The sequence below is a fragment of the Hippopotamus amphibius genome, chromosome 10 (assembly GCF_030028045.1).
Source record: "Hippopotamus amphibius kiboko isolate mHipAmp2 chromosome 10, mHipAmp2.hap2, whole genome shotgun sequence".
In the NCBI taxonomy this organism is placed as follows: Eukaryota; Metazoa; Chordata; class Mammalia; order Artiodactyla; family Hippopotamidae; genus Hippopotamus; species Hippopotamus amphibius.
Window position 1 is genome coordinate 34628835 of NC_080195.1, and position 23909 is coordinate 34652743.

At 43.6% G+C, this 23909-nt stretch overlaps 1 protein-coding gene across 8 annotated transcripts in view; it reads left to right on the plus strand.

Moving 5' to 3' along the window:
• PSD3 (pleckstrin and Sec7 domain containing 3) overlaps positions 1 to 23909 on the plus strand; it is a 528631-nt gene that overhangs the window by 174328 nt on the left and 330394 nt on the right. For 5 of the 8 annotated variants that reach the window (XM_057697902.1, XM_057697903.1, XM_057697905.1 and 2 more), the window contains 2 exons: positions 3958 to 5062; positions 8085 to 8480. The exons of 1 other annotated variant lie outside the window; for it this stretch is intronic. In XM_057697902.1, coding sequence (XP_057553885.1) covers positions 3958 to 5062; positions 8085 to 8480 — 1501 coding nt within the window. The remainder of the gene's footprint in view (positions 1 to 3957; positions 5063 to 8084; positions 8481 to 23909) is intronic. 2 more of the 8 variants (XM_057697907.1, XM_057697908.1) reach the window with 1 other exon arrangement.

Here is a 23909-nt window from a genome sequence, read left to right on the forward strand (position 1 = left end):
GGCACCCTTTCATGATAGACACACTTGACAAACTAGGAGTAGAAGGGATATCCTTATCTTGATATAGGGCATTTGTGAAAAACTCACAGCTAACATCATACTTAATGGTGAAAGACTGGAAGCTTTCTCTTAACATCCAGAACAACACAAAGATGTCTAGCTCTTGCCACTTCTGTTTAGCATTGTACTGAGGACTTCCCTGGTGGTGCAGTGGTTAAGAATCCACCTGCCAATGCAGGGGGACATGGGTTCGATCCCTGCCCCAGGAAGATCCCACATACTGCGGAGCAACTAAGCCCGTGCACCACAGCTACTGAGCCTGTGCTCTAGAGCCTGCAAGCCACAGCTACTGAGCCTGTGTGCTGCAGCTGCTGAGCTCACACACCGCAACTACTGAAGCCCGAGCGCTCTAGGGCCTGTGTGCCACAACTACTGAGCCTATGTGCTGCAGCTACTGAAGCCCACGGGCCTAGAGCCCATACTCTGCAAAGAGAAGCCACTATCCTGAGAAGCCTGTGCACTGCAACGAAGAGTAGCCCCCGCTCGCTGCAACTAGAGAAAGCACCAGTGCATGCAGCAACAAAGACCCAATGCAGCCACAAAAAAAAAAACAAACAAAAAACAAAAAACAAAAATGCCACCAAGAAAACATTATATTGGAGGTTCCGGCCAGTGCAGTTAGGCAAGGAAAAGAAATAAAAGACAACCAGGTAAGAAAGAAAAAAAGTAAAACTATCTCTGTTCAAAGACAACATGATCTTGTATATAGGAAATCCTAAGGAATCCACAAAAAAGCTATTAGAAGTAAATATTAAGTTTGGCAGCCAGTTGTATTGCTATCTACTAGCAGTGAAAATGAAAAAATTTCTACTTATAATAGAGTCAAAAAGAAAATACTTAGGGGAGTAAGTTTAACAAGTAATGTAAAACTTGTACATTTAAAACAAAAAGATGCAAAAAGAAATTAAAGAAAATTAAATAAATGGAAAGACATCCTATAGTCATGGATAAAAAGACATAATAGTAATACTGTTAAGATGCAGTGCTCTACAGATTCATCCCGGCCTCTATGAAAATTTCAGCTGTCTGGCAAGCTGATCCTAAAATTCATATGGGAAATGCCAGGGGCCCAGAGTAGCCAAAATAACCTGGGGAAGGAAGAACAAAGTAGGAAGACTCACACTTCCTGATTTTACTTCAGCAAAGCTACAGTAATCAAGATGGTGTTATGCTCGCTTCTAGCTCAGTGGGATAGAATTTAGAGTCCAGACATAAACCTTTACGTTTATGGTCAGTTGATTTTCTGCAAGAGTTTTAATGCAGTTCAGTGGGGGAAATAATAGTTTTTTCAACAATAGTGCTGGCACAAGTGGATATCACATGCAACAGAGTGAAGTTGGAGCTCTGCTTTACATCATGTACAACTCAGAATGGATCAAAGGTCTGCATGTAATAGCTAACACTGTAAAACTCTTAAAAAAAACAGGAATAAATGTTTGTGACCTTGGATTAGACAATAATTTGTTACCTATGACACCAAAAGCACAAACAACAAAATAAAAAAATAGATAAGTTGGATTTTATAAAAATGTTTAAAAATTGTGTTTCAAAAAACACCATCAATTAAGGGAAAAGACAACCCACAGAATGGGAGAAAATATTTGCAAAGTATATATCTGATAAGGAACTTCTGTTCAGAATACATAAAGGACTCTTACAACTCAATAATAAAAAGACAAGTAACCCAGTTATAAAGTGGACAAAGGATTTGAATGGATATGTCTCTGAAAAAGATGTCTCAGAAGAAGATGATATTGAACATCTTGTCACATCCAGCATGCACGTGACAAAATGCTCGATATCATTTATCACTAGGGAAATGCAAATCAAAACCACTGTGAGATAGCATTTCACATCCACCATGATGGCTATAATAAAAAATATGGACAATTCTAGAACTTCAGACTTTGCTGGCAGGAATGTAAAATGGTGCAGTTGCTTTGGAAAACTGGCAGTTTCTCCAGACATTAAATGTAGGAAGTTACCATGTGACCCAGAATCCACTCATAGGTATATACCCAAGAGAACTGAAAATAAGTGTAGACACAAAAACTTGTACAGAAATGTTCATTATTCATAATAGCTAAAATGTGGAAGTAACACAAATGTCCATAAACAGATGAAAGAAACTGTGGTATATCCATACAATGGAATATTATTTGTCAATAAAAAGAAAAGAAAGTTCTGATACATGGTACAATGTTGATAAACCTGTAAACGCTGTGCTATGTGAAAAAATGGACACACAATGCCACATACTGTGAGTTTATTCACATGAAATAGCACACGCAAATCCATGGAGACAGAAGGTGGGTTGGTAGTTACCGGGGGCTGAGGAGTGGCGGCTTATGGATATAGGGTTTTCCGGTGGTGGTGGGAGGTGATGAAAATGTTCTGGAATTAGATAGTGGTGATGGTTGCACAGTTTTGTGAATATTGTGAATTAAAGACCACTGAATCTTAAAAGGGGAAAAAATTAAAAGTCCTATCATTCTTTATTGAAAAATTAAAATGACAGTATGCCACAGGAAGAAAAATCTTTATTGCTTTTAACTGTCTTCCTTTTCAAAATCAGGGTTTGAAAGTTGCTTCCTCCTCAGATTTCAGCAAGCCAGATCCTCTTAGTTCTGTCTTGTGAGGGTGTTATAAATACTACCATCACAGAGAACTGCTTCTTGGATTCCGTCAATACTGATTCAAATTTAATTTTAAAAATATATTTCAAATTATTTAAAAAATGAAATATGAAACCAAAAGCACTCTTAGATGTATTATTATTTATCAGATTTTCCCCACTGTGGGATACCATACGTTAATTCATGTTTCCAAGTTACCTTATTTTGTACGCGCCTTGGAATCAAGTCTTTCATGTCATTTCATTGTATATATTCAGACAGTCATCAGATATTTCACTGAATAGGAAGGTTGTAGCTCTCAGTGCTTTAAAAGCATAACAAAAACAACAGATGCCCTCTGTCGTAAAGTTGTCCAAGTGAGGACACTACATTTCAAGTGCAGATGAGGATATTCTTAATGCAAAGTAACCAAAACCAAGCTCAGAAGGAAAATGGATCCTGGGGTGATATGACTGTAACTGTTATCTGTAAACCCTCAATTTAAAATTGTTTATCAGAATGTCTTCATTTTTCTCAATGACTGCTGTTTTAATAAGAAAAAAAGATGTAAATTTGAATCTACATAGTAAATACATAGTAATTGTTTTTACTGCTTCATATATTGGGGTTCTACATAAGATACCATTTCAATTTTATGCGGTTGGGGTCCCGGAAATCTTTCTTAACACGTTAAATTTCCTGTTCTGTTTTGATTTCACTCTCATTCCCCAGGGATGTTCTGGAAGCATTTTTCCCCCCACAAAAATCCAACAGTGAAAGGGAAGCTTCCAGCCAAAAAAGTATTTACGGACTTTAAATAGATGGTATCTTTTTTTCTGAGGCTCTGTCTCAGAGATTGCGCTGCACAGATATTGTTGGCTGGACCATAAGGCTGTTCATTGTTGTGCCCAAGATAAATATTTTAGTTGCTATTTCATGAGTGGTATTTGGAAAATGATACACATCCTTATTTTCACCTGTTTTTGCATATGCAGCCATCAAGTTGCACGTGTGGGACTTTATCAGAAGCTGGGTTAAATAGGGCATGTGTCATTAGATGCCGCTGTCTATGCCAAAACCTTTGTGGGTACTCTCACATGAGCTATGGGGAAGGGACCACTGGCGGGTTATTAGAAGCACCTGCTGCAGAGCCTGGGGGGCGGGAGACAGTGAAAGGGTCACATACGGATGACTGAGTGCCTAATACGTACGGATATTTATTAACACACATTGGAATCTGTTGTTCAGAACAAGTCATGTGTCCCTTCTGTTCTCTTTGTAGGTGATCATGGAGGAAGCACTTTACTCCCCCCGAATGTCACGAATGAATTTCCAGAATATGGGACCATGGAGGAAAGTGGAGAAGGCCTAAGAGCCTCTCTTGAGTTTGGTGCCGAGTCTCTGCCGTGCTGCCCGCAGGGGCAGCAGGGGGTCCAGCCTCTTGCTGGCCATCCCTCTGGGCTTGTCAGTGTTACAGGAGGACCAAAAGATGTCAGAGAGGGCTCCTCTCAAAGTCATCTCAAGGAACAGAGTTTACAACCTATTGACTCTTTGATTTCAGCTCTGAAAGCCACAGAAGCCAGAATAGTTTCAGGAACATTGCAGGCTACAAAGGTACTAGATGGAAATGCTGTTCCTACTTTTTCAGTTCAGCAGGTGGAACAAGAGCCAGACACTGCCAGTCATAAAACACAGAGAGCCAACGCACTGTTCCCTGCTGGCCGAGAAGAGTCACCCGATATACCTCTTTCAGCTGAAGTTACAACTGAGGAAAATTATTATTTGAGCATCCAGGAGGATCTGACTGCACTATTAACTGGAGAAACTCAAACAGAGCTTTCCCTAAGAGCTAATAATGGGAGACAGGTGGCTGTCCATGTGCAGGAGGCAGCTCGTCCAGTGTACTCCGTGGGGAGCCCAGCGACCCACAGCTCGGTGGGCAGTGCAGGCTTGTTGAGAGAGAGGAGGTCTGATCAGGGGAGAGAGCACCCAGGGCAGTGTGATCGAGGCAGCCCCTCAGGACGCCAAGGCCAGGTCAGACATGTGGAATTTCAAGGGGTGGAAATATTGTGGACAGAAAGGGAGAAAAGAGAGACACGGCAGCCTGTGGATTTTCAGACATCATTGGAAAGGACAACCCCTCCTAAAAGCAAAGAGTTTTCTAAAGTGTCAAGCCATCTCATCTCATCTGCTGGTTTCCGTGATTCAGCTGGTTTAACTGAGAGTGTTTGGGATGACACCCGGAGGGCTCCTTCAGAGAGGTCAGCCACTGGCTCAGGGCCTTTTCCCCCTGTGCCTCTTCTTGAGAGTGGAGAGGATGAAGTCTTCCTAAGGGAAAACAAGGAACATCTTGAGAAGAAACCTGAACTGGAGAGAGACAGGGAAAGGTGAGCTCCCATAGTATCGTGCTGTCTTTGATGCCTGGTGTGTATGCTTGATACTGAGAACTTGATTCACAGCATCCTGGGTCCTTGTTTCCCACAGAATGGAAGAGAAGTGACTATAAGCTATGTTACTTCTAAGTTTCCAAGATGCTAAAGTGGTCTTGTTATAAAGTTGTCCATATGGGGAGACTGAACTCTAAACTAGGTGAACCCATTTCCGATGTGCTGTTGTATTTGAGAGGTTTCAAATTCTCCGACATCAAGGTAACTGAACAACCCACAGTTATCTCTAACAATGTGGAAAGATTTGAAGTCTTTTGACATCCTGTAGCCATTACATGCTAACTCGAGCATTTCTTTAGGGTGCAGCACAATTGTCTGCAGACGGCCTCTGTGCATGTAGGAACACAGAGGCTCTGGTTTGGGCTGGCTCAATTTCTAGGTTTAGAGAGGAGATCAGGAGGTCAGAATTCAGTTGTTCAATGGCACTCACATGGGACTCCCTTCTCACAAGCCGCATGTTTTGATTGCAGCCCTGATGAGTGTTTCCTGGTCTTTCCCTACATTTCTGGCATCCACACCAGCTGAGAGCCTGCAAAAATGGAGCCATGCCCGTCTGTCTTCACTTCCTTTGCTCTTAGTCTGACTGTAGAGTGTTTCTTTGGCAAAGTCACCTCAAATGTGTGCCATCTCGTCTACTGCCAGTGCTCCACCTCTGATAGTTCACATGGGAGAACATCTGTGTCAAGTCTGAAGGGTCTTGTTTGCTTGGTGTAAGGAGATGCCTTTTTTCCCACAGTTAACTAACAGACCCACAGAGAGATGCTCCTTTCGGATGGCTGTCAGGACTCCTCTCCCTCCCCTCCCCATCCCCCTGCACAGAAAATCTCCAGACGCCTCTCAAAAGGAGCCCTGATACATGGCACATGGCTCAGTAATTGTATTCCCGCTGGGGCATGCACTTCTGCGCTTGTGCAGATTGTTAATTCATTCCTCCTTTCCTCCCACCCTCCTTCCCTTCCTGTCCTTCCACAAATGGTTTTCAGTTTTCTGCTGTGTCCTTTATGCTGGTAGGGATGCTGGGCATAAAGGAATATTCTAAATAGACACGGCCCTGGGAATTCCCTGGCAGTCCAGTGGTTAGGACTCTGTGCTTCCACTGCAGGGGACATGGGTTCCATCCCTGGTCGGGAAACTAAGAACACGGTGCGGGGGGAAGGGGGGGTGGAGAATAGACGTGGCCTCTGGTCACTGACCTCGTGGAGTTTACAGCTGCAGATCAGCACCTTAATAATGACAGGACCGCTAGTTGTGCTGGGTTCTTACAAAGGTAAAAAGGGGAGGCTATTAGAAAGAATAGTTTGAATGCAGGAGAGAGGCTGCTTCAGTTGATGGCTTGGGGGAGGCTTTTCTGTGGAAGTGATAATTAGGTTGAGGCTTCAGGAATGAATACGGGTTTGCCCAGCAGAGAATGGGGAGGAGACTGTTCCAGGCAGAGTAAACCACCTGGGCAAAGGAGGACTGCTGTCACTAACGGAGTGTGCTTCCTGGACACTGTGAAGCAAAGGCCTCCAGGCGCCTTTTAAGATGTGACACTGAACTCTGTGTCCAGAGCCTTGGGGCTGGGGGAGGGTGGGAATTGGGTGAGCAGAGATAGGGAGGGGCTTCCTCCCGGAGCTTCCCATTTCACTGCAAGTGCCCTGAGGAGACATTAAGAGGTATGAACACAGAGTAGTACTTGTTATGGGGTAGGCCTTCAGGAACTTAAAGACCGCAGAGACGACTGTACTCTTGAATGTGAATCCTGGTGATACCTAGGAATGTGGGTTACTTACCGGGTAGTTTTATTCCTGTTTCTGTTTTGTTTCTGAGGCTCAGCTAGTAATTGGCACATCCAGATTCAGCTCCAGGCTTTCCTATCTCTTGTCCTCTTTCTCTTTGTGAGTTTTAAAATTTTATTTAGTTATCCTAATGTTCATTTTTAATATTTGAAGAACATGCTTCATATTAATTAATTTATGCCCCAAGTATATTAACTTGTATGTTTTTTCTAGGTTTTCACTGTTTTGGTTAGCCTTGTAGTAAACTTTTTCTTTTTTTGGCTGCATTGGGTCTTCGTTGCTATGCGTGGGTTTTTTCTCTAGTTGCAGAGAGCAGGGCCTACTCTTCCTTGTGGTGCACTGGCTTCTCATTGCAGTGGCTTCCCTTGTTGCAGAGCGCAGGCTCTAGACGCACGGGCTTCAGTAGTTGCCGCACTCGGGCTCAGTAGTTGCGGCATGTAGGCCCTAGAGTGCACGGGCTTCAGAAGTTGCGGTGCAAGGGCTCTATGGCATGCAGGCTTAGTAGTTATGGTGCATAGGCTTCGTTGCTCTGTTGCATGTGGGATCTTCACAGACCAGGATTTGAACCTGTGTCAGATTCTTAACCACTGGGCCACTAGGGAAGCCCCACCCCAACTTTTTTTTTAAATGTCCGTTCACTGGCTCGCTGTTTCTGGACTTGACCTCTCTCTGCAATGCTGTCTTATTGTCACCAGGGGGCAGCCCTTGGATTCTAAAATGTTCATCCTCTTGAGGACCTTTGGTCTTATTTATATCAGAAAATATTCACAGACTGATGAAAGTTTAGTGTATCTTTAGTCCGTTGTTTACACAATATATTTATCTTCTACTGTTAAAATTAAGAATGACAGTAGCTGTTAATTTGGATTTGTGGAGTTTGGTTGGCTAAATGAGAATTTAATATTTTATTCAAATATTCGTTGGACCTGATGTATTCACCTACTAGGAACTAGTTCAAAACAATATTAAATTATATAGAGGGTAGCCTAGCATAGATATGCTAAGAGTTTTTTCAGCCTGAATATGTTTCTATGATATCTTCCTTCCCAAATGTATTGATATGAGCCACTGAATACAAGTGTTAGCTCTACAGAATGTTACCTTTTTTATATGGTTGGAGGGGAAAAAATAAAATGAAAAAATTAACCTAATATTGCAATTCTTCCCTTTTGTGTGCTTTCCAGGGTTCTTGAGCAAGAGGAGCACTTCCGGGGCAGAGATGATGATGTCCTTGGGTCTGGGTGTGCAGAGGACTCCACTGATGTGTACAGCTCCCAGTTCGAAACCATTTTGGACAACACTTCTTTATACTACAGTGCTGAGTCCTTGGAGACTTTATATTCAGAGCCCGATAGCTATTTTAGCTTTGAAATGCCCCTCACTCCAATGATACAGCAGCGCATTAAAGAAGGCGGTCAGTTCCTGGAGAGGACATCAGTGGGAGGACAGCAGGACGTCCTGAGCATCTCAGCAGATGGCGGAATAGTGATGGGCTATTCTGGTGGGATCACCAATGGGCTGAGTGGCTCCAGTAACTCCATCTACTCTAAAGGCACCCCAGAGATTGCTTTCTGGGGAAGGTACTGGTCCCATTCTCTTAATTTTGTGCTGGTGGTTTTGTAGCATTTTTGCTTTGGGAAATCTGAGTGTGGAACATATTTGAAAAGCATTTGGCCAATTTCTGTGGATATAAGTGAATGATGTGAGTGAAAGGTAATTTGGGTTTTCAGGGTAGGTGGAGTACAGTTTAGTGGTTTGACAAATTGGCAACCTGTGGACATTCTGTTTGGCAGCGTTTCTTGCATCACCATGTGAATTGGATGCTGAGCAAACACTTGTGGGTGATGCATAGGTGTCAGCTCCCATGATACAGTTTTGGTAGCAATGGCCTGGTGCTGGGAGAATGACACAGGAGATGTCAGCTTTTGTTCTGCCACTGGCACTGGTTGATTTCTTGGAGCAGGTTTTGTGATTAGGCCAGAGGTTCCTTGAGGTGTTCGATTAGATGGTCATGACAGTCTCTTTTGGCCCTTTGCTCTGTGAGGTCCCATTCTGCTGGGAAGTCTTCCTGTTCCTGAGATGGTGGGGGAGGATCTGATTATGTGGGTGCTCGATAGAGCTGATCCCTTGGTCAGTGCTATCAGTATTTATTTTCTCTCTCTACTTTAGGATTTAAGTCTACCTGGAACACAAAAAGACAAATTGCGTAGGTTTTCTGTGCTGTACCTCTCATTTACTGATGCCTTGTCTCCTTGTGGATTATCTCGCATTTCATCTCTTCTTGTTCATCATTCTGGGGTCATTTACCTGTCCTTCAGCATCTCCATAAGTGGGCAGAGAGTGCTAAACTTCTTCATGATTTTATGAATTTAGTTTTAATATGATTTTCCTCAATTAAAGTCTGTCAATTCTTGTGTTTGGGGAGATGAAGGGGAGGTTAATGGAGATAAACTCTTTTAAAGTATGAAAAAATGTCAGTGCTTTTTTAAAAAGTCAGTATTCATATTACAGTTTTCTAATGAGCCTGTTTTTATGATCAGTCTATGTTAAGCATTTCCTATGAGCAGTTTATAGGTTTATATTGGGTTGGCCAAAAAGTTTTTTAGGGAATAACATCCATATTTTTCTTTACCTTCTCTGCCTTCTTGGTGCTTTGGAGAAGTGGTAGCAACAGAGGAATTGTGGGTTGAGGAATTATGACGTTTTCCAGCTTAAAGGAGGCCTTAGGTAACCCTGTTTTACAGTAAAGAATCTGAGTCCCAGTTGAGTGGGATAGAATTACCTGGTGACAGATCCTGCACCAGAGTTCAAATTGCCTGGCTCCTAGCCCAGGTACGTTCCCTGTTCTAGGCTGCCTCGTTTCATATCTGTATTCTTCCTTTTAATCTAATTTCTCTCGTGTCATATATTTACGGAGCCAGAAGTCTGAGTTGGTACTTGTAGAGCTGGTGGTGGTTGGTGGTGGTATGTGTGTTCAATTTGAGAAAAACATTTCCAAATGGTTAAGAAACTGCTCTCCATAAATTTTTAAGGTAATCAGTGATCAGGCTTTTAAAAATGTCTTCGGCGTTAAAACATCCCTCTGCGGAGGTAAGGAGTAGACAAAGGTGTTGAGCCTGTTCAGGAAATATGGACAGTGCTGACAGCACCACTGTCACCCCGATTGACTTCCCTTAGCAGACACTCAGGGCCAAAGGATTCAAGGAGAAAAAATTCTAAATTTAGTAATAAATGTTGTGATAAAACAACACAGCAAAAGTGATAAATAAAACAACTGCATGTGCCTAGCATTCCATCTCTACTCACTGGTCTCTCCTGTTTCCTTAGCAGTGGACTGGAGAGTCTGACTGTGTTGGATAAAGTGAACTCTGAGGAAAGCACAGAGGAAAGCGTGTGATAAGACTAATCTACCCTGATAGAGCTGCTTTGATTCTAGCTGGACTTGAAACAAGAAAGTTCAGCCCATTCCTGTTGAGCTATTAATTTCGACGTATGAAGTGTTAGAGTATTATAACATTACTTTAGGTCGTCTCGAAACACCATCTTATGTCTTTCGCATCATGTGTATTCCACAGGTTTTATTTCTTTAGCAAAGACATGGTACTTAATTCTCATAATAAGCTAAGAGAAAGGAGCATTAATGTTCTGATTTTCCAGATAAGGAAACTGAAGCTCAGAGCAATTGAGTAACTTGCTCAAAGTTACTGACTTGCTCACACAAATGGTAAGTGCCACAGCCAGGATTTGAACCCAGGCAGTCAGGCTCCAGACCATTTATTTTTGGTCTTAAAACAAAAATATTTTTGCTTGACATTGCCTAGGTATATTTTTAAATACTTTTCTATATCAGTATATGCTTTTACATCATTAAAGATTATTTCAGTGGTGGTATCTGACAGTGATTTCTTTTGAACACAGACTGACACTGTTCTCTGTCGTGTTGATTCCTGTAATAAAGGTGGCGTGGTCGGGGAGGGTGACAAGGACCTGTGGCTTTGGCTTCAGCACACCTTAGTTCCCTCCCAGGAGCTCCTCCTAGGCCTGAATTTAGCCGGGCTTTTTGTGGCCAGAGGGGGACTGAGCGCCACTTAAGCCAAAGAAGAAAATACTTCAGATCTGTAATATTCTAGAAGAAGGCTGGAAAGGATGTTTGTAACGAGTATGTGTGCTGACTTTTTGTGTTTTAAAGCATTATGTACCTTTGCGATATCAAATGGATCCCTCGTTATAAGCTGAAAATGCCTCTTAAGATCCTGGCATCAGTCTGGCAGGAATAAATTCTCTCAGGTGCTCTGAACACTGATGTTGACCAGAGAGCCCCATGCCGATCAGGAAATATCTCACCCTGTGAATGTAACACAACATTCTAATGAAGGAGCAGAGAGTAGCATTCCCTCCCTTTGTGGTCCAGCTACAGAGCACTCAGACTGGCGGGGTCAGCGGTGCTGTGTGGCGTCCAGTCACATGGCTCCAAAATTAGAAAGGATAATTAGAGACTTACAGTTACCCATGTCCAATGGGTTCCTTTGTGTCTGGGTGCTCCTCTCTCGCCGGCCCATCAGCTGAGGACTGCAGCTCCCGTCAGTAAGTCCTGACCTAAAGCCCTCAGGGCACAAATGTGGTTGCTGTGACCATTAACAGGGCTGAATATTGTTTATTTCTAGTGAGGTTGGGTTTGGACAGATAGAAAAAGAGGGACAGCAGATACAGCTATATGGCAGGAGTTTCTTTTTTGGTTCTCTGAAACACACAGAACTGCCTTTGATAATTACCTTTTTGGTGTAACAGATCTATTCCTCGTTCGGGCTTTCTAGTTTTTCTTTCAGGTAGCACTCAGGATCCAGAGGAGCCCAGCAGAGGGGGTGGATTACATCTGTGTGCAGCTGCTGTGCCTGGGGGAGTGCTCCTGTCAGTCCCAGGTCCACTCCAGCTGGTAGTTGTGGTTTTCTGCCTTCCCCTTGCTTTCTCCCCTTTCTCAGATGAAATGCTGACATTGGAAGTATCTTTTTTCTTCCTCAGTTTTTCTTTTTCTTTAGTGTCTTTCTGTCTAGAAAAAAGTCACATGAAACAAGATTAGTACTTATAAAAAATTGAAGTGCGATTTCAAATATTTTTTAACATCCCAACTTAAAACCTGCAGGTGTTTAATTAATTAATTAATTATTATTTTTGGCTGTGCGGTGTGGTTTGTGGTGTCAGTTCGCCAACTGGGGTTGAACCTGGGCCCTGGCAGTGAAAGCACCAAGTCCTAACCACTGGACCTCCACTCCAGGGAATTCCCTGCAGGTATTTTAGTATAATGTAAAATGTTAAAATCACGTGACATTAGTTGAGCTGGTGACAAGAAAAGATCTTGATCTTGTGAACTTGTTTTGGGGGGAAGGGCTGACCTCCTCTGTCATCCAGATGGGGAGCTTCTGCCTTGCAGGTTCATTTCTGCTGTAGGCCTTTTCTTTTATGTTTTAAAACTTGTTCTGTAGAAGACAGGTTCTCATTTTTCTCTTTCTAGCCTCCTGAAGCAGTTGTGATGGTGATTTTTTTTTTTTTTTAAACTGCAGAGGAGTCCCTGCTCAGTGCTGAGGGTGAGGCTCTCCTGGGTTCAGGGCTGGTCACATCTGCGTTCAGATCCTGCCTTAGGTGCTTACTGAGGGAGTGAGCGTGAGTAAATAACAGAAAATCTGGGAACCTTTCCAAGTGTAAAATGGAATGAATAACACCTATTCAAAAGCAAATGAAGTTATGTGAAAAAAAAAATCAAGAATAGAAAATCAGGTGGCTTCACAATGCCTGGTACGTAGTAGGAGATAAATGTAAAATAAGAATAATACCTAACAGCAGTAGTAACCTGGAGAAGAGTTGCCATGTCAGGCCACTGCCTGCTCAGGCCCGGTGGCAGCCTGTGAGCTGTCTGAAACACCTGTTACTGGATGTCCTGAAATTTCACTTTCTTTCGTAAAATTCAGCGTACTGTGGTGGGGTGGGATTTGGGGTTAGAAGACAGGAGGTCAAATAATTCTCTCTACTGGCTGCTTGGTCCTGGGTAGGTTATTTCACTTCTAGGAACCTTCCATTATTTATTGGTAGAATGGAAATAACCTTATCACCCAGTTTACAGTTCTGTTGTTAAGAATTTGCTAAGTTCTGGTTTGTAGATATTCATTTTAAACTTATCATGAGTTTTGCAGTAATCTGAGTAATAGTCTAAGGAATATAAGAAAATAAATAAGTTAAAAGCCTGATAAAGAAGAGAAGACGCAAGGATTTGGTGAATGTTTGAATCTAGGACATGGGGGCTCTGTCAAAGTGATTGTGAGATTTCCAGGGTGGACGACTTACCAAGTCAGCAAACAGCGGGAGTTGGGGAGAGCAGCAGGGTTTGTAGGAGGGCGCCTCCCCGTGGGGCCCGTTCACACAGATTGAATATGATGAGTGGAAGGACCTTTCATGTGCAGAGGCTTGAGCAGTCACCATTTAGAGGGGAGGCTCGTGGTGAGCTCCGGGAGGGTGAGGAGTGGGTGAGGCTGGGCTGATGGGAGGCGCACACAGGAGCCCTTGGTGCTGCCCGTGTGGCTCTCGGATGCCACCTGGGTAGAAGGTGTGCCTCTGACAGGAGTTTCCAGGCGGCTCCTCTGTGCTTGCCTCCATCCCCAGCAGTGTCTGGTTGTCGGGGAGCCGGCGTGGCTGTGCTCTCAGGCAGGCCTGGCCCTGGCTTTGCGGGCATGGCCTCTCTGTTTGCTGGGTCTCTTGTATAAATTGGTGATGACTTCAGGAAATGGTCCTGGGTTTGAAACAGGGTTTCCCAGAAGTGTTCTAATTCTGTAGTTTAAACATTAAGATGTGCAAAGTGACACTGGGTGTTGGTGTGAAATTGCTGTGGGGTGCTGGCTAAGTGGTGATCTTTCATCAAAGACTGTATTGAAAGACTTCAAATGATAAAGGATTTTGGAGTTACATGTTATTACAAGGAGAATCATAGCTCTAAATAGAAACTGGATTGGCAGTTATTTTAACTGGTCAGGGTGATACAGAAATCTTTCTATTCAAATATCAGTGCAGTATTTAACTTTTAAAGGGAGCAATAACATTTTCTCTGAGCAGAGGTCATTTAACACAAGATTTGCAACATTGGATGAGAAATGTTATCCACTGATCCAGTCGGGAAGAAAAGACAGAGACCATTTCCAAATAAAGTTCTTTGAAAGTATTCTATGTAGAAGTACCAATTTATCAGAGCCCCATGTGGGTATGTTTCCAGTGCTTTAATCTTGTTTTTCTTTTTCTCCCCTGGATCTTAGGAGCTTTCTGTAAACTGCAGTACAGAGCCTGTATTAAATGGGCAGAAGCTCCTAGCAGAGCCCTCAGTACCTTCGTGGCCACGGTGCATCTTTCCCGTGGGCGCTGATGTGGGTGATATAAACTCCATCTAAACCATCTAATACCCAAATGTTAGAGAAATGCTTGGACTTTGTAGTCCCCACGCCTAATACAGTGTTTCACATGCTTGTGCTTGAGCCTCCATCCCCAGGTACTTGTCTCTGAATCTAGAATTGTGAAAGGTAGGAGCTTTTTAAAGCTCTGACTCCCCATGCTTTCCTACCACAGATTCTGATTCTGTTGGTCTAGGGTGGCACCCAGGCAGTGATAGCTTTAAAAGCTTCCCTGGTGATTCTGATGTTCAGCCTAAGTTGTCAACCTCTCATCTTGGAGCTTGTTAGAAATGTGTAATGAAGACCTCACCCCTGACCTACTCAATCAAAATGTGTATTTTAACAAATTCCCAGGTGATTCATAGGTACTTTAAAGTTTAAGAAGCACGGGAAACTGTTAAAGGCAGAATACAAAGCTGAGTAAGACAGTCCCTGTTCTCAGAGGGCCAGGCCTGTTATAGGTCCCTGTTATAGGCAGGGAGAAATCTCTTAACAGAGGTTCATAAAAGTGAGTGGCCCTGATTGTGAACCTTGAAACGATTTCTCGTGTCACCTTTGGTGTAGTGATCACAAGGTGCCCATCCCCACTCTAGAAATATAAAGGTTGACGCATTTTCCTGCTAGGAAACAGTATGGTTTCCTAGTGAAGCGTGTGGGTTAAGTCAGACTGCTTCAGTTCATATTTTGTGAATTATCTGTACTCAACCTCAGCTTACTTATCTGGGAAAAGGGACAATAACTTACTATCACTTGATGGGTACTCAGAAAATGTTGGCTCTTATTATCAGTAATAACACTGCTTGAACTGTTGTCTTTAAAACTTCCTCAGCATCACCTGCTATGAGTGTACCATGGCCAGATCAACTTAGGATGTTGTTTATCTGTAATAATAATTCTAAGAGCCTTCGATTACTTGAAAGTGAGGAGTTTTAATGGTAATTTATTGTCATTATGATTACTCTAGCTAGCAGCCCCACCTTGACACAAAGAAGGTGACATTTTCTAGTCAAGGGTAGTAATATGAAGTCTTCAGTATAGAGAAATTAAGAGGTATTGAATAGTTATTATTGTGAAACAGAGTTATAAGTGTTCATTATTCACACTCCATTCACTTAGTAACTGTTTTAGGGTTTTTCATATTGTATTATACTTAGTCAGGTATAGGCCTGACCCTTCTATTAGGCAGTGAGCTTCTCAAGTCTTTAGATTTAAGATTCAGAACCTCTGTCACAGAGTCCAGCACATACTGGGTGCCCAGTTTTTGTTGAATGAAGAACTTAATTAACCGCTGCTCTGTGCTAGGTACTAGGTGTCTCCCGAAGAGAAGGCAGATAGCTTCATAAATAACTCTGGAGCAGAGCCTAGTGAGCCAGACAGTAAGGTTCTGAGGCTGGGCTGCTGCAGTGTGGGCTTTGGAGGACCAGGTGGACGTGTGTACATAGTCGTGGGGGAGGGGGGCAGGAAGACTTGCCAGATGGAGGCAGAATTTGGATCAGCTGCTTGGATTTGGAAACTTGAGAGTTAGGATTTGAAGGGCTTATTCATCTTTTTGCCTCCTGTTGTGTTAAATTTCTAGACTGAGGCCACTGAATACACTAGAAAGGCAGTCATTATGCAGTTAACTTTTACAACTTATGCACGTCCTAGGCACACCCAGAAGTGTAAAAGTTAATAAACACCTATGATCTCACCAGCCACTTTGAGAAACAGCGCATTGCAGTGAGTGCCTCAGTGGTCCCATCCCTCTTGTTCTCTTCCTAAAGGTCTCCTGGACCTGTGGGTGTGTGTTGTGCCTGCATAGGTGTGAATGTGTAAATAACGTATCATTTTCTTTCCCATGTTTTGAACTTTATATAAGTGCTGTTGTTTCCTTTTGTAACTCACTTATTTACTCAACATTTCAAATTCATTCTTACTGATTCATATAGCCCTAGTGTATTAGTTATTTGCTGAATAATATTTATTGCATGAATATACACTGTAACTAATTTTCCCATTTGCCTAGCTACGAACATTTTGGCTGTCTTGTCTTTTTGTTATTTTACTTCTTGTGCATGTATGGAGAGTTTCTCTAGGTTAGGTATAGATTTGGGAATAAAATTGCTGGACAGTAAGTTATCATTTTCTGGGTGAACCAAGGCATTCTTGAAAGGGCATATTACATTTTCTTTGAGAGTATGTAATTTTATCTACTTCTGTTTATAAAGTAATTTTTAGTTATTTTACCTCCTGATCCTTGTAATTTCCAAATCCCAACAAAAATAGCAGGAGCCCAAAGAAAAAGCCTGGGGAAGAAAATGAAGTAAGATCAGTCTCCTTTCCCTGCAGGAGCTCTGAGGCAGACTCTGTTATCCATTAGTTAGGTCTGGTGTCCGTCCACCCTGTCCACCCCCAAGTCCTGTAGGTCCTGGTTTCTCAGACGTCTCGGTGGCAGTTGTTGCCTATGTCTGACAGCTGTGAGTGTTGCCTGTCCACTTCTGGCTGTCTAAAGCAGGGTTTGAACAAAAGGACAAACAAGTATTTTCATTTAACGATAGCAGAAAAATAGAAACAAAACTAGAAAATAGGAAAACGCAAATCACATAAAGTTGTATGAATTTAACAAAGCTGAATTTATACAGTATAAATGAATCAGATCTATTTATTGCCTATTTCAGCCATTCCTTTATAGCCAGAATGTGTGTGCTGTAGGAAATGATGGTCTTTAAAAATAGTACCTCAAAAACCATAGTGCTATTTAAGAAAAACAATGCTGAGGTTAGCACTTTCTTTCTTCTTTTTCAGATGATGTTGGACAAACTCTGTTTCTCACATAAGCAGCAACCACTCCAAATAAATTAGCACAGTTGTCCTTTCTCCCTGTAGTCAGTTGGCTGTCTGGCTTCTAAAGGGTTAAGCTGGAGGTTTGTGAGGTCATGTGTGACTTCACTGGATGTGGACTTTTGAAGCTCTCTTGGAGGGGAGCTGCCTGTGGAGAGGGGAGGCAGGGCAAAGGGAAGTACTTCTTCAGCTTCTCCAAGTTCTTAGCCGCAGCCCTGAGGGAACAGTGGGTTCTGGGAGAATGTCGCCACAGAGTCAGGGTGCAGCAGGCTGTACTCCCAAAGGAAGTAGCTGTGGAAGTGCATTGAAAGAGCCCTTGCTGTTGATGAAGGTCTGCTAAACAGATGGGACCAGAGAATGCTCTTTGTATTCATGACAAAATTACGGGCAGGCTGTTTGCTGATGGAGGTAACTGGAATTTACTTTATGTTCTTTGTCTGGCCCCAGGCAGTGCAGGATTATATGTGATTGTAGTTACAGAAAATTCCTTGGATTTTAAACTGTTCTGTTTCAAGTGGAAAACATTGTAAGAAAGTCTTAGAAACCTAGGAAAATGATAATTTCTGTATATTGTTTTCTAAGCAAGGATGACCGAGGTACAGAGGCGTGTTTGCATGGGGCTGTGATGTTTGGGCAGTGAGATGTTCCCCTGTTGGGGCTGTGCTGCCCTTTAAGGCCAGCAGGCGTGGCTTCATGCTCCTGCACCCAGGGTGCTGCCAGCAGCCTTTTACTAAAACTTCAGGTGTCAGGAGGTCACCAGCTGGAGCTTTGTCATTCAGTGGAGTCCATTCTGACTGCTGCACTAGGCTGCCACTCTTATTTTGGTGTATCACTGCTCTAAGGGAAGTTGGCTATGCAGTTAGTGTAGAAACATGATCTGTCTTAGAATTCAGCATTGGTTTTGAAACTTCAAAGTCTAGTCAGTTATCTAAAGGAAAAAGATAAAGGGAGTTTTTTTCTGGGGCTGGGGGCATTTCAGTTTCTCTCTGGGAAGCTCTCTCTTCAGGTTCAGGCCAGGGCACCTGCAGGGTCAGACATGGGGAAGGGCCGGAGCCACTGCATTGGTATTACTTCCATTCTTGAGATGCTTGGAGTTAAAGGGTTCATGGACGCCCCTGAGCCGGTGAGAACCCCAGTGCTTGGGTGTCTGGGGTAGTCAGCTGAGTATAAGAGGTGTGTTTGTGGGTATATATTGGATAAGTTGGTATTTCATGCCTTGAGTACAGATAAGTTTTAAATTTTAAGTTCATATTTCCAACATTTTATAGTGTCGTTTATCTTACATAGCCTATCTGTATAAAAATGTTGCCTCTTTCTAAGTGGATATTTTGTTTCATAGCTTTGATAATAAAGGAGAAAGAGAATGCTTAAAAAAAAAAGGACGTGAAACACATTTTGTGAGAGGCATGAAGCACAAGTGCTTATGAGCCCGGACTTAGGAGTTATAGTCTCATTGGTTCAAGTGTTACCTCCATTTCTCACAGTTTGACCTCTAATGAGTTACTTAACTACCCCTGAACCTCAGTCTCTTCATATGTGAAGTGGGGATGATGGCAGGACAAACACGGGGGGGTGGGGGTGAGGTGGGGTGGGGGGGGGGGGTGGAGGGAGGTGGCGGTTGTGAGGATTAACCGAGGTGCAGTCTTGTGTGAGTGCTCAGCGGTGTTTCTCCTGCATTATTACAAGCTCAACAGATGTGACTAAAGCATGGCTGTTCTTACGTTTACATCGTTCTGCCTTACATCAGGCGCGTGAGAGGACTTGGGCCTCGCAGGCTGGTGGTCATGAGTGTGGAGTTGTGGGTGTGCTCACACCGTAAACGTGTCAGGGCTGCTTTGCGCCAAGGTTCCAGGCAGCACGTCCTCCGTGCCTGTGTCCCCTTGCCCCTCCCTGCCCCCTCCCACAAGTCTTCCCTCAGATGTAGCCTTTGGTAGAAGGAGGGCTGAGGGAGGAAGATGGGTAGGTTAGTACAAAACCATCAGCGTTTTGTGAAAACATCTTTATGCTCAAGCCCTTTCAGTGAGAGTTCGTTTCATTGTCTTTGAACGTGGAGAGCAGCACTGCAGGCACGTGTGCCGCACAGGGGCCCTGCGACCCACACTGGGAGTGCAGTTGAAACGTTGTCAGGACCTGGTTGCTCTTTCTGGTTCTTTGCATAGTTGCAGGTCGTGCTCTGCCTGCAGGGTTGTCTGCTCTGACAGGGTTTTTCTGTGTTCCTAGGTTGGCCCATTCTATCTTCATGCTCTAGGAGTTAGTAGCTGTGCGAAGTGGCTTAACTTCTGTTTCCTGGACTATAACTTGTGGATGATATCTTCTTTTTTCCATGGTTATTGATGAAATTAAATGAGAAAAAATATGTGAAAATGCCTAACAATTTTTTTTGCTCCTTTAAAAATGGCTCTATTTGTTTCTGTTACTGTGAGGGGAAAAATTCATACAATTTGTAAATGAGTCTCTTTCCCCCCGTTTTGCTTTTATAAAGGTTTCATGTCTAGATTACTGTTTCTGAAGCTTTTGTTTAATTTAAAATAGTGTTAGTTTCTGTTTGCCTACATGACTTCCCAGTGCAGTTGATAATCCTTATAGCTTTTAAATTTAATTTTGAACTAGTTTTCAAAAATACAAAAGGGATATGTGCTGATGGTAAAAATTCAAACTGAAGTCCCTTCGGTACCGAAGGGACCTCCTGATGGTTCCTAGTGTATCCTTGCAAGACATGGTCTCTGCAGCTCTTTGGGGACCAATTTTAAACTGCCTTGCAGTGTGAAAGTACAAATGATGGAAAGTTCTGTTGGATTTGCCAGCTCCCTGAAGCGTGGTTCCTCCCTGCAGCTCTGCCGCACAGCGCTGGAGTGTTTGGGAGCCCCTTGTAGAGCACCAGCCTGCACAGCTGGGTGGTGTCACCAGCGCTGAGTGCACTTGACAGGGCCAGCTCTAGCCACAGGCCATCAGGCCAGAGTTCTTGCAGGAGAGCGAGCCACCGGGGCTCTCTCGGTAAATGCTGGGAGTGACCGTGCTCCGAAATTGCCCAGTCCTGAAATTCTAGGGAGGCAGAGCCTGTGTTGGGTTCTAACAGGGACGTAAGTGATTGTGTAGCTGGCCTGAGGGTGTGGTTCAGCCACCCCTCTTGTCTATTGTTGTGTTTGGCTTTTGGTCATTAGTAACATTGGGTGGAGGGAGCGTAGGAGAGGTGTGCTGGGTGCGGGCCTGCCAGCCAGCTGCTTACCAGCTGTGAGCGTGGGCAGAGCTTCTTTGGTCCTCAGTTCCTTTACTTAGAGAACCCGGCCCATTGTGAGGGTGAGGTAAAATAATGCACGTGAAAGTGCTGGGTAGACTGTGCAGTGCTCTGTTCAGTGTTTGGTGTCCTTGACCTTACCCAGCCTCTCTGTAGGCATCACGCATCCCATCTGCCCCTGAGCGGCCCTGGCATGCTGACAGCCTGTCTTCAGAAGCAGGGCGGGTAACAGAGTTTCTGTGCTCAGAATGTTCTTCAGCAAGCCACTCCCTTTGTTGATTCAGCTGGTCCTCTGTGGAGGCCCTGCTTTTCAGCCAGGGAAGCACTGGGGACTGAGGCCCAGAGCACCTCTGTTGGCCCAGCTCTGCTACTGATCCTGAGACCCAGTCACGTCCTCTCTTGATCCCTTCATTTCCTCATCTGTAAGACATTTGTATTTGATGTAGAAATGATGACTCTTCCTTTTTCTGTCTTTCCTCTACCTTGCTGTATCCATCATCTTACTGAACAATTTCTGCTTCCCCTTTTAAACAACGTAAGACAGTTATCTTCAAAAAGATAAGACAAGTGAGTAATGAGGCTAAACACCAAGTTGAGGGATGCTGTGTTGACTTCTGAGTCCTGAATGTGGCTGATGGGGTGTTCAGGTTAAGTATCAAAGTGTCCTGCCTGTAAGCCACTGACCTTGACATTGGTTTGTTTTGTATTCATCCAGAACTGGTCACCTTTGATTAGGGCTTCCATGTCTCAGACCTGTTGTTATGGGAGCTGTGAGAACCTGAAGGGAAAGAGAAAAAGGATGCCCTGGCAGCTGGCAACTGAAATGGAGATGCCACCAGGAGAAGAAATGGAGAATGAATATTCTTGGAGCTGGAGGCAGGAATCCCTCTGGGGCAGGGGAGGGGCCTTTGGCCAGGCCATGTGGGAGGTGTTTGCATTGCTGTGGTTTGGTTCTCAGTGCTGTTCATCCATCCTGGTGTCCTAAATTCTTTGTCTAAATCTTGTTGAATAGAGGAGCACATCTGTCACGTGTGGGCATCTTGGTCTGGCTTTCCCAGGACAGAACTGCATTTCTGTATGATAGAATGACAGGGAAACATTTGTATTTCTTCAGTATTTTGCTGCTAAAAGATAAACAAAAAGAGTCAAGAACTATCTCTGTGGCTTACAAATCACAAGTCTCAGGACTGGCCCAGGTAGTGGGAGACAGTCACTGACCACTGGAGCTTGTGTCTCTAGTGAGTCCATTGGGGGACTCATCAGATGAGCCAGCTGTTAGAGACACATGAGATGTCCTTCTGGTTGAAATAGTTCACCCAGACAATTCCTGGCTTTTAAGGCAGTGGTTGGTAAGAGGAACACGGATTTGTGTGTGATTGGCTGAATGAGTGTGTGCCTGTGTGTTACAGGAATTATCTCTGCTCTAGACCCTTCTAGTTGCAATGTGACTGAAGGTTCTGTTGCTCGAGATTTGATACTTCTTGCTTCATTCTGAAGGGGGAGGGGGTCCTCGGATACTGACCTAGCATAAACTTTGTAGCAAGCAGATCAATATCTTAAGTGCCAGGTGTATAAGTGCTGCTTCAGGATTGGAGGTGGGGACCTGGCTAACAGGTTTAGAAGGTAGTGGAGAGTAAGCCTATGGAGGAAGTTGTTGTAAGGTGGATTTTGCCTTGCATTTTCTGGCATCTTGACCTTGAGAAGCTGGTGTATCCCGTCCTTGGCTATGACTTTGAATTCACCATGGAAATTGCATAGCTGAGTATTTTCTAAAGTTTAAAAATGCGCAAACTCAGAACTGTCCACCTGAAGCACAGCCGAAGATGTCAGTTGCCGCATTTAATGTAACGGCAAACTGCAGAGTCCACGGCCCCACCTTCTATGAGGGATTCTGTCATCCCAGCCTCCTCAGTTGGTAAGCAGTGTGGATTTCACAAGCCAACCCTTGGAAAGTAACCTCTTCTTTTTAAAGGAGAAAAACGTTTTTTACTAACGAAATATTTTACTGGGAAATTTAGGTTGAATAAAACAGGTACCCCCCCGCCCCCACGGCTGTTTCCAGAAACACCCCAACAGGAGAGCACAGGCAGCCCTTCACCTGAGCCTCAGTGCAGCGTGTGAAGTGTCGTCTGTCCTGCTGCTCCTCCCGGGGAGCTGCCCCTGCCGAGTCAGCGGGGCCCTTCCTGCGGCTCCAGGTCTTCTTGGGAGGTTGTGAGGTCCATCTGCAGGAGTGGGGCTGGGCGCCCAGGGTGGGCCTGCTCCGCCCAGGGTGTGGAAAGGATCTGGATCCACCCAGTGTTGGCTGGTGTAGAAGTAGTATTTATCTTGTGTTGCACTCAGTTTTATGAAAACAGCTGAGGACAGCAGTCTGCTGTAACTGTGCACCAGCTTGGTTAAAAATAAGTGTCATTGTAAAGGAAGTAACAGGATTTAGGGATATTTTTTCTCACAATATTGTATATTATGTGACCAGTAGCTGTCCTTTCTGCGCTTGGATGCTATTCTTTTCACCTTTCCTGAAGCAGGTTTTTTCTTTTCCTGCTTTCCTTTCCCTCTGTCTTCAAGGCTGTTCCACTTGTCATGGACCTTTTCCCTCTGCTGAAAATGGCCCCGGTTCCATCTTTTTTTTTTTTTTTTTTTTTTTGATGAATCTACAGTTGTGATTTTATTAAAGTCCAAAGTATCAGGGTTTGAGGGGTTTTTCTATTGAAGTATAGTTGCTATACAATATTATATAAGTTGCAGGTATACAATATAATGACACAATTTTGAATGGTTATATTCCATTTACAGTTATTATAAAATAGTGGCTACATTCCCCATGTTGTACAGTATATCCTTGTAGCTTATTTTTTATTTATTTATTTATTTTTTTTAATTATTTTTTTTTTGGGGGGTACACCAGGTTCAATCAACTGTTTTTATACACATATCCCCATATTCCCTCCCTTCCTTGACGCCCCCCCCTCGAGTCCCCCCCACCCTCCCTGCCCCAGTCCTCTAAGGCATCTTCCATCCTTGAGTTGGACTCCCTTTGTTATACAACAACTTCCCACTGACTATTTTACAGTTGGTAGTATATATATGTCTGTGCTACTCTCTCGCTTCTTCTCAGTTTCCCCTTCACCCCCCGCCCCCTCCCATGCCTCGAGTTCTCCAGTCCATTCTCTGTATCTGCTTCCTTGTTCTTGTCACTGAGTTCATCAGTACCATTTTTAGATTCCGTATATGTGAGTTAGCATACAATATTTGTCCTTCTCTTTCTGACTTACTTCACTCTGTATGACAGATTGTAGTTCTATCCACCTCATTACATATAGCTCCATCTCATCCCTTTTTATAGCTGAGTAATATTCCATTGTCTATATATGCCACATCTTCTGTATCCATTCATTTGTTGATGGGCATTTAGGTTGCTTCCATGTCCTGGCTATTGTAAATAGTGCTGCAATAAACATGATGGTACAAGTTTCTTTTGGGATTATGGTTTTCTTTGGGTATATGCCCAGGAGTGGGATGACTGGATC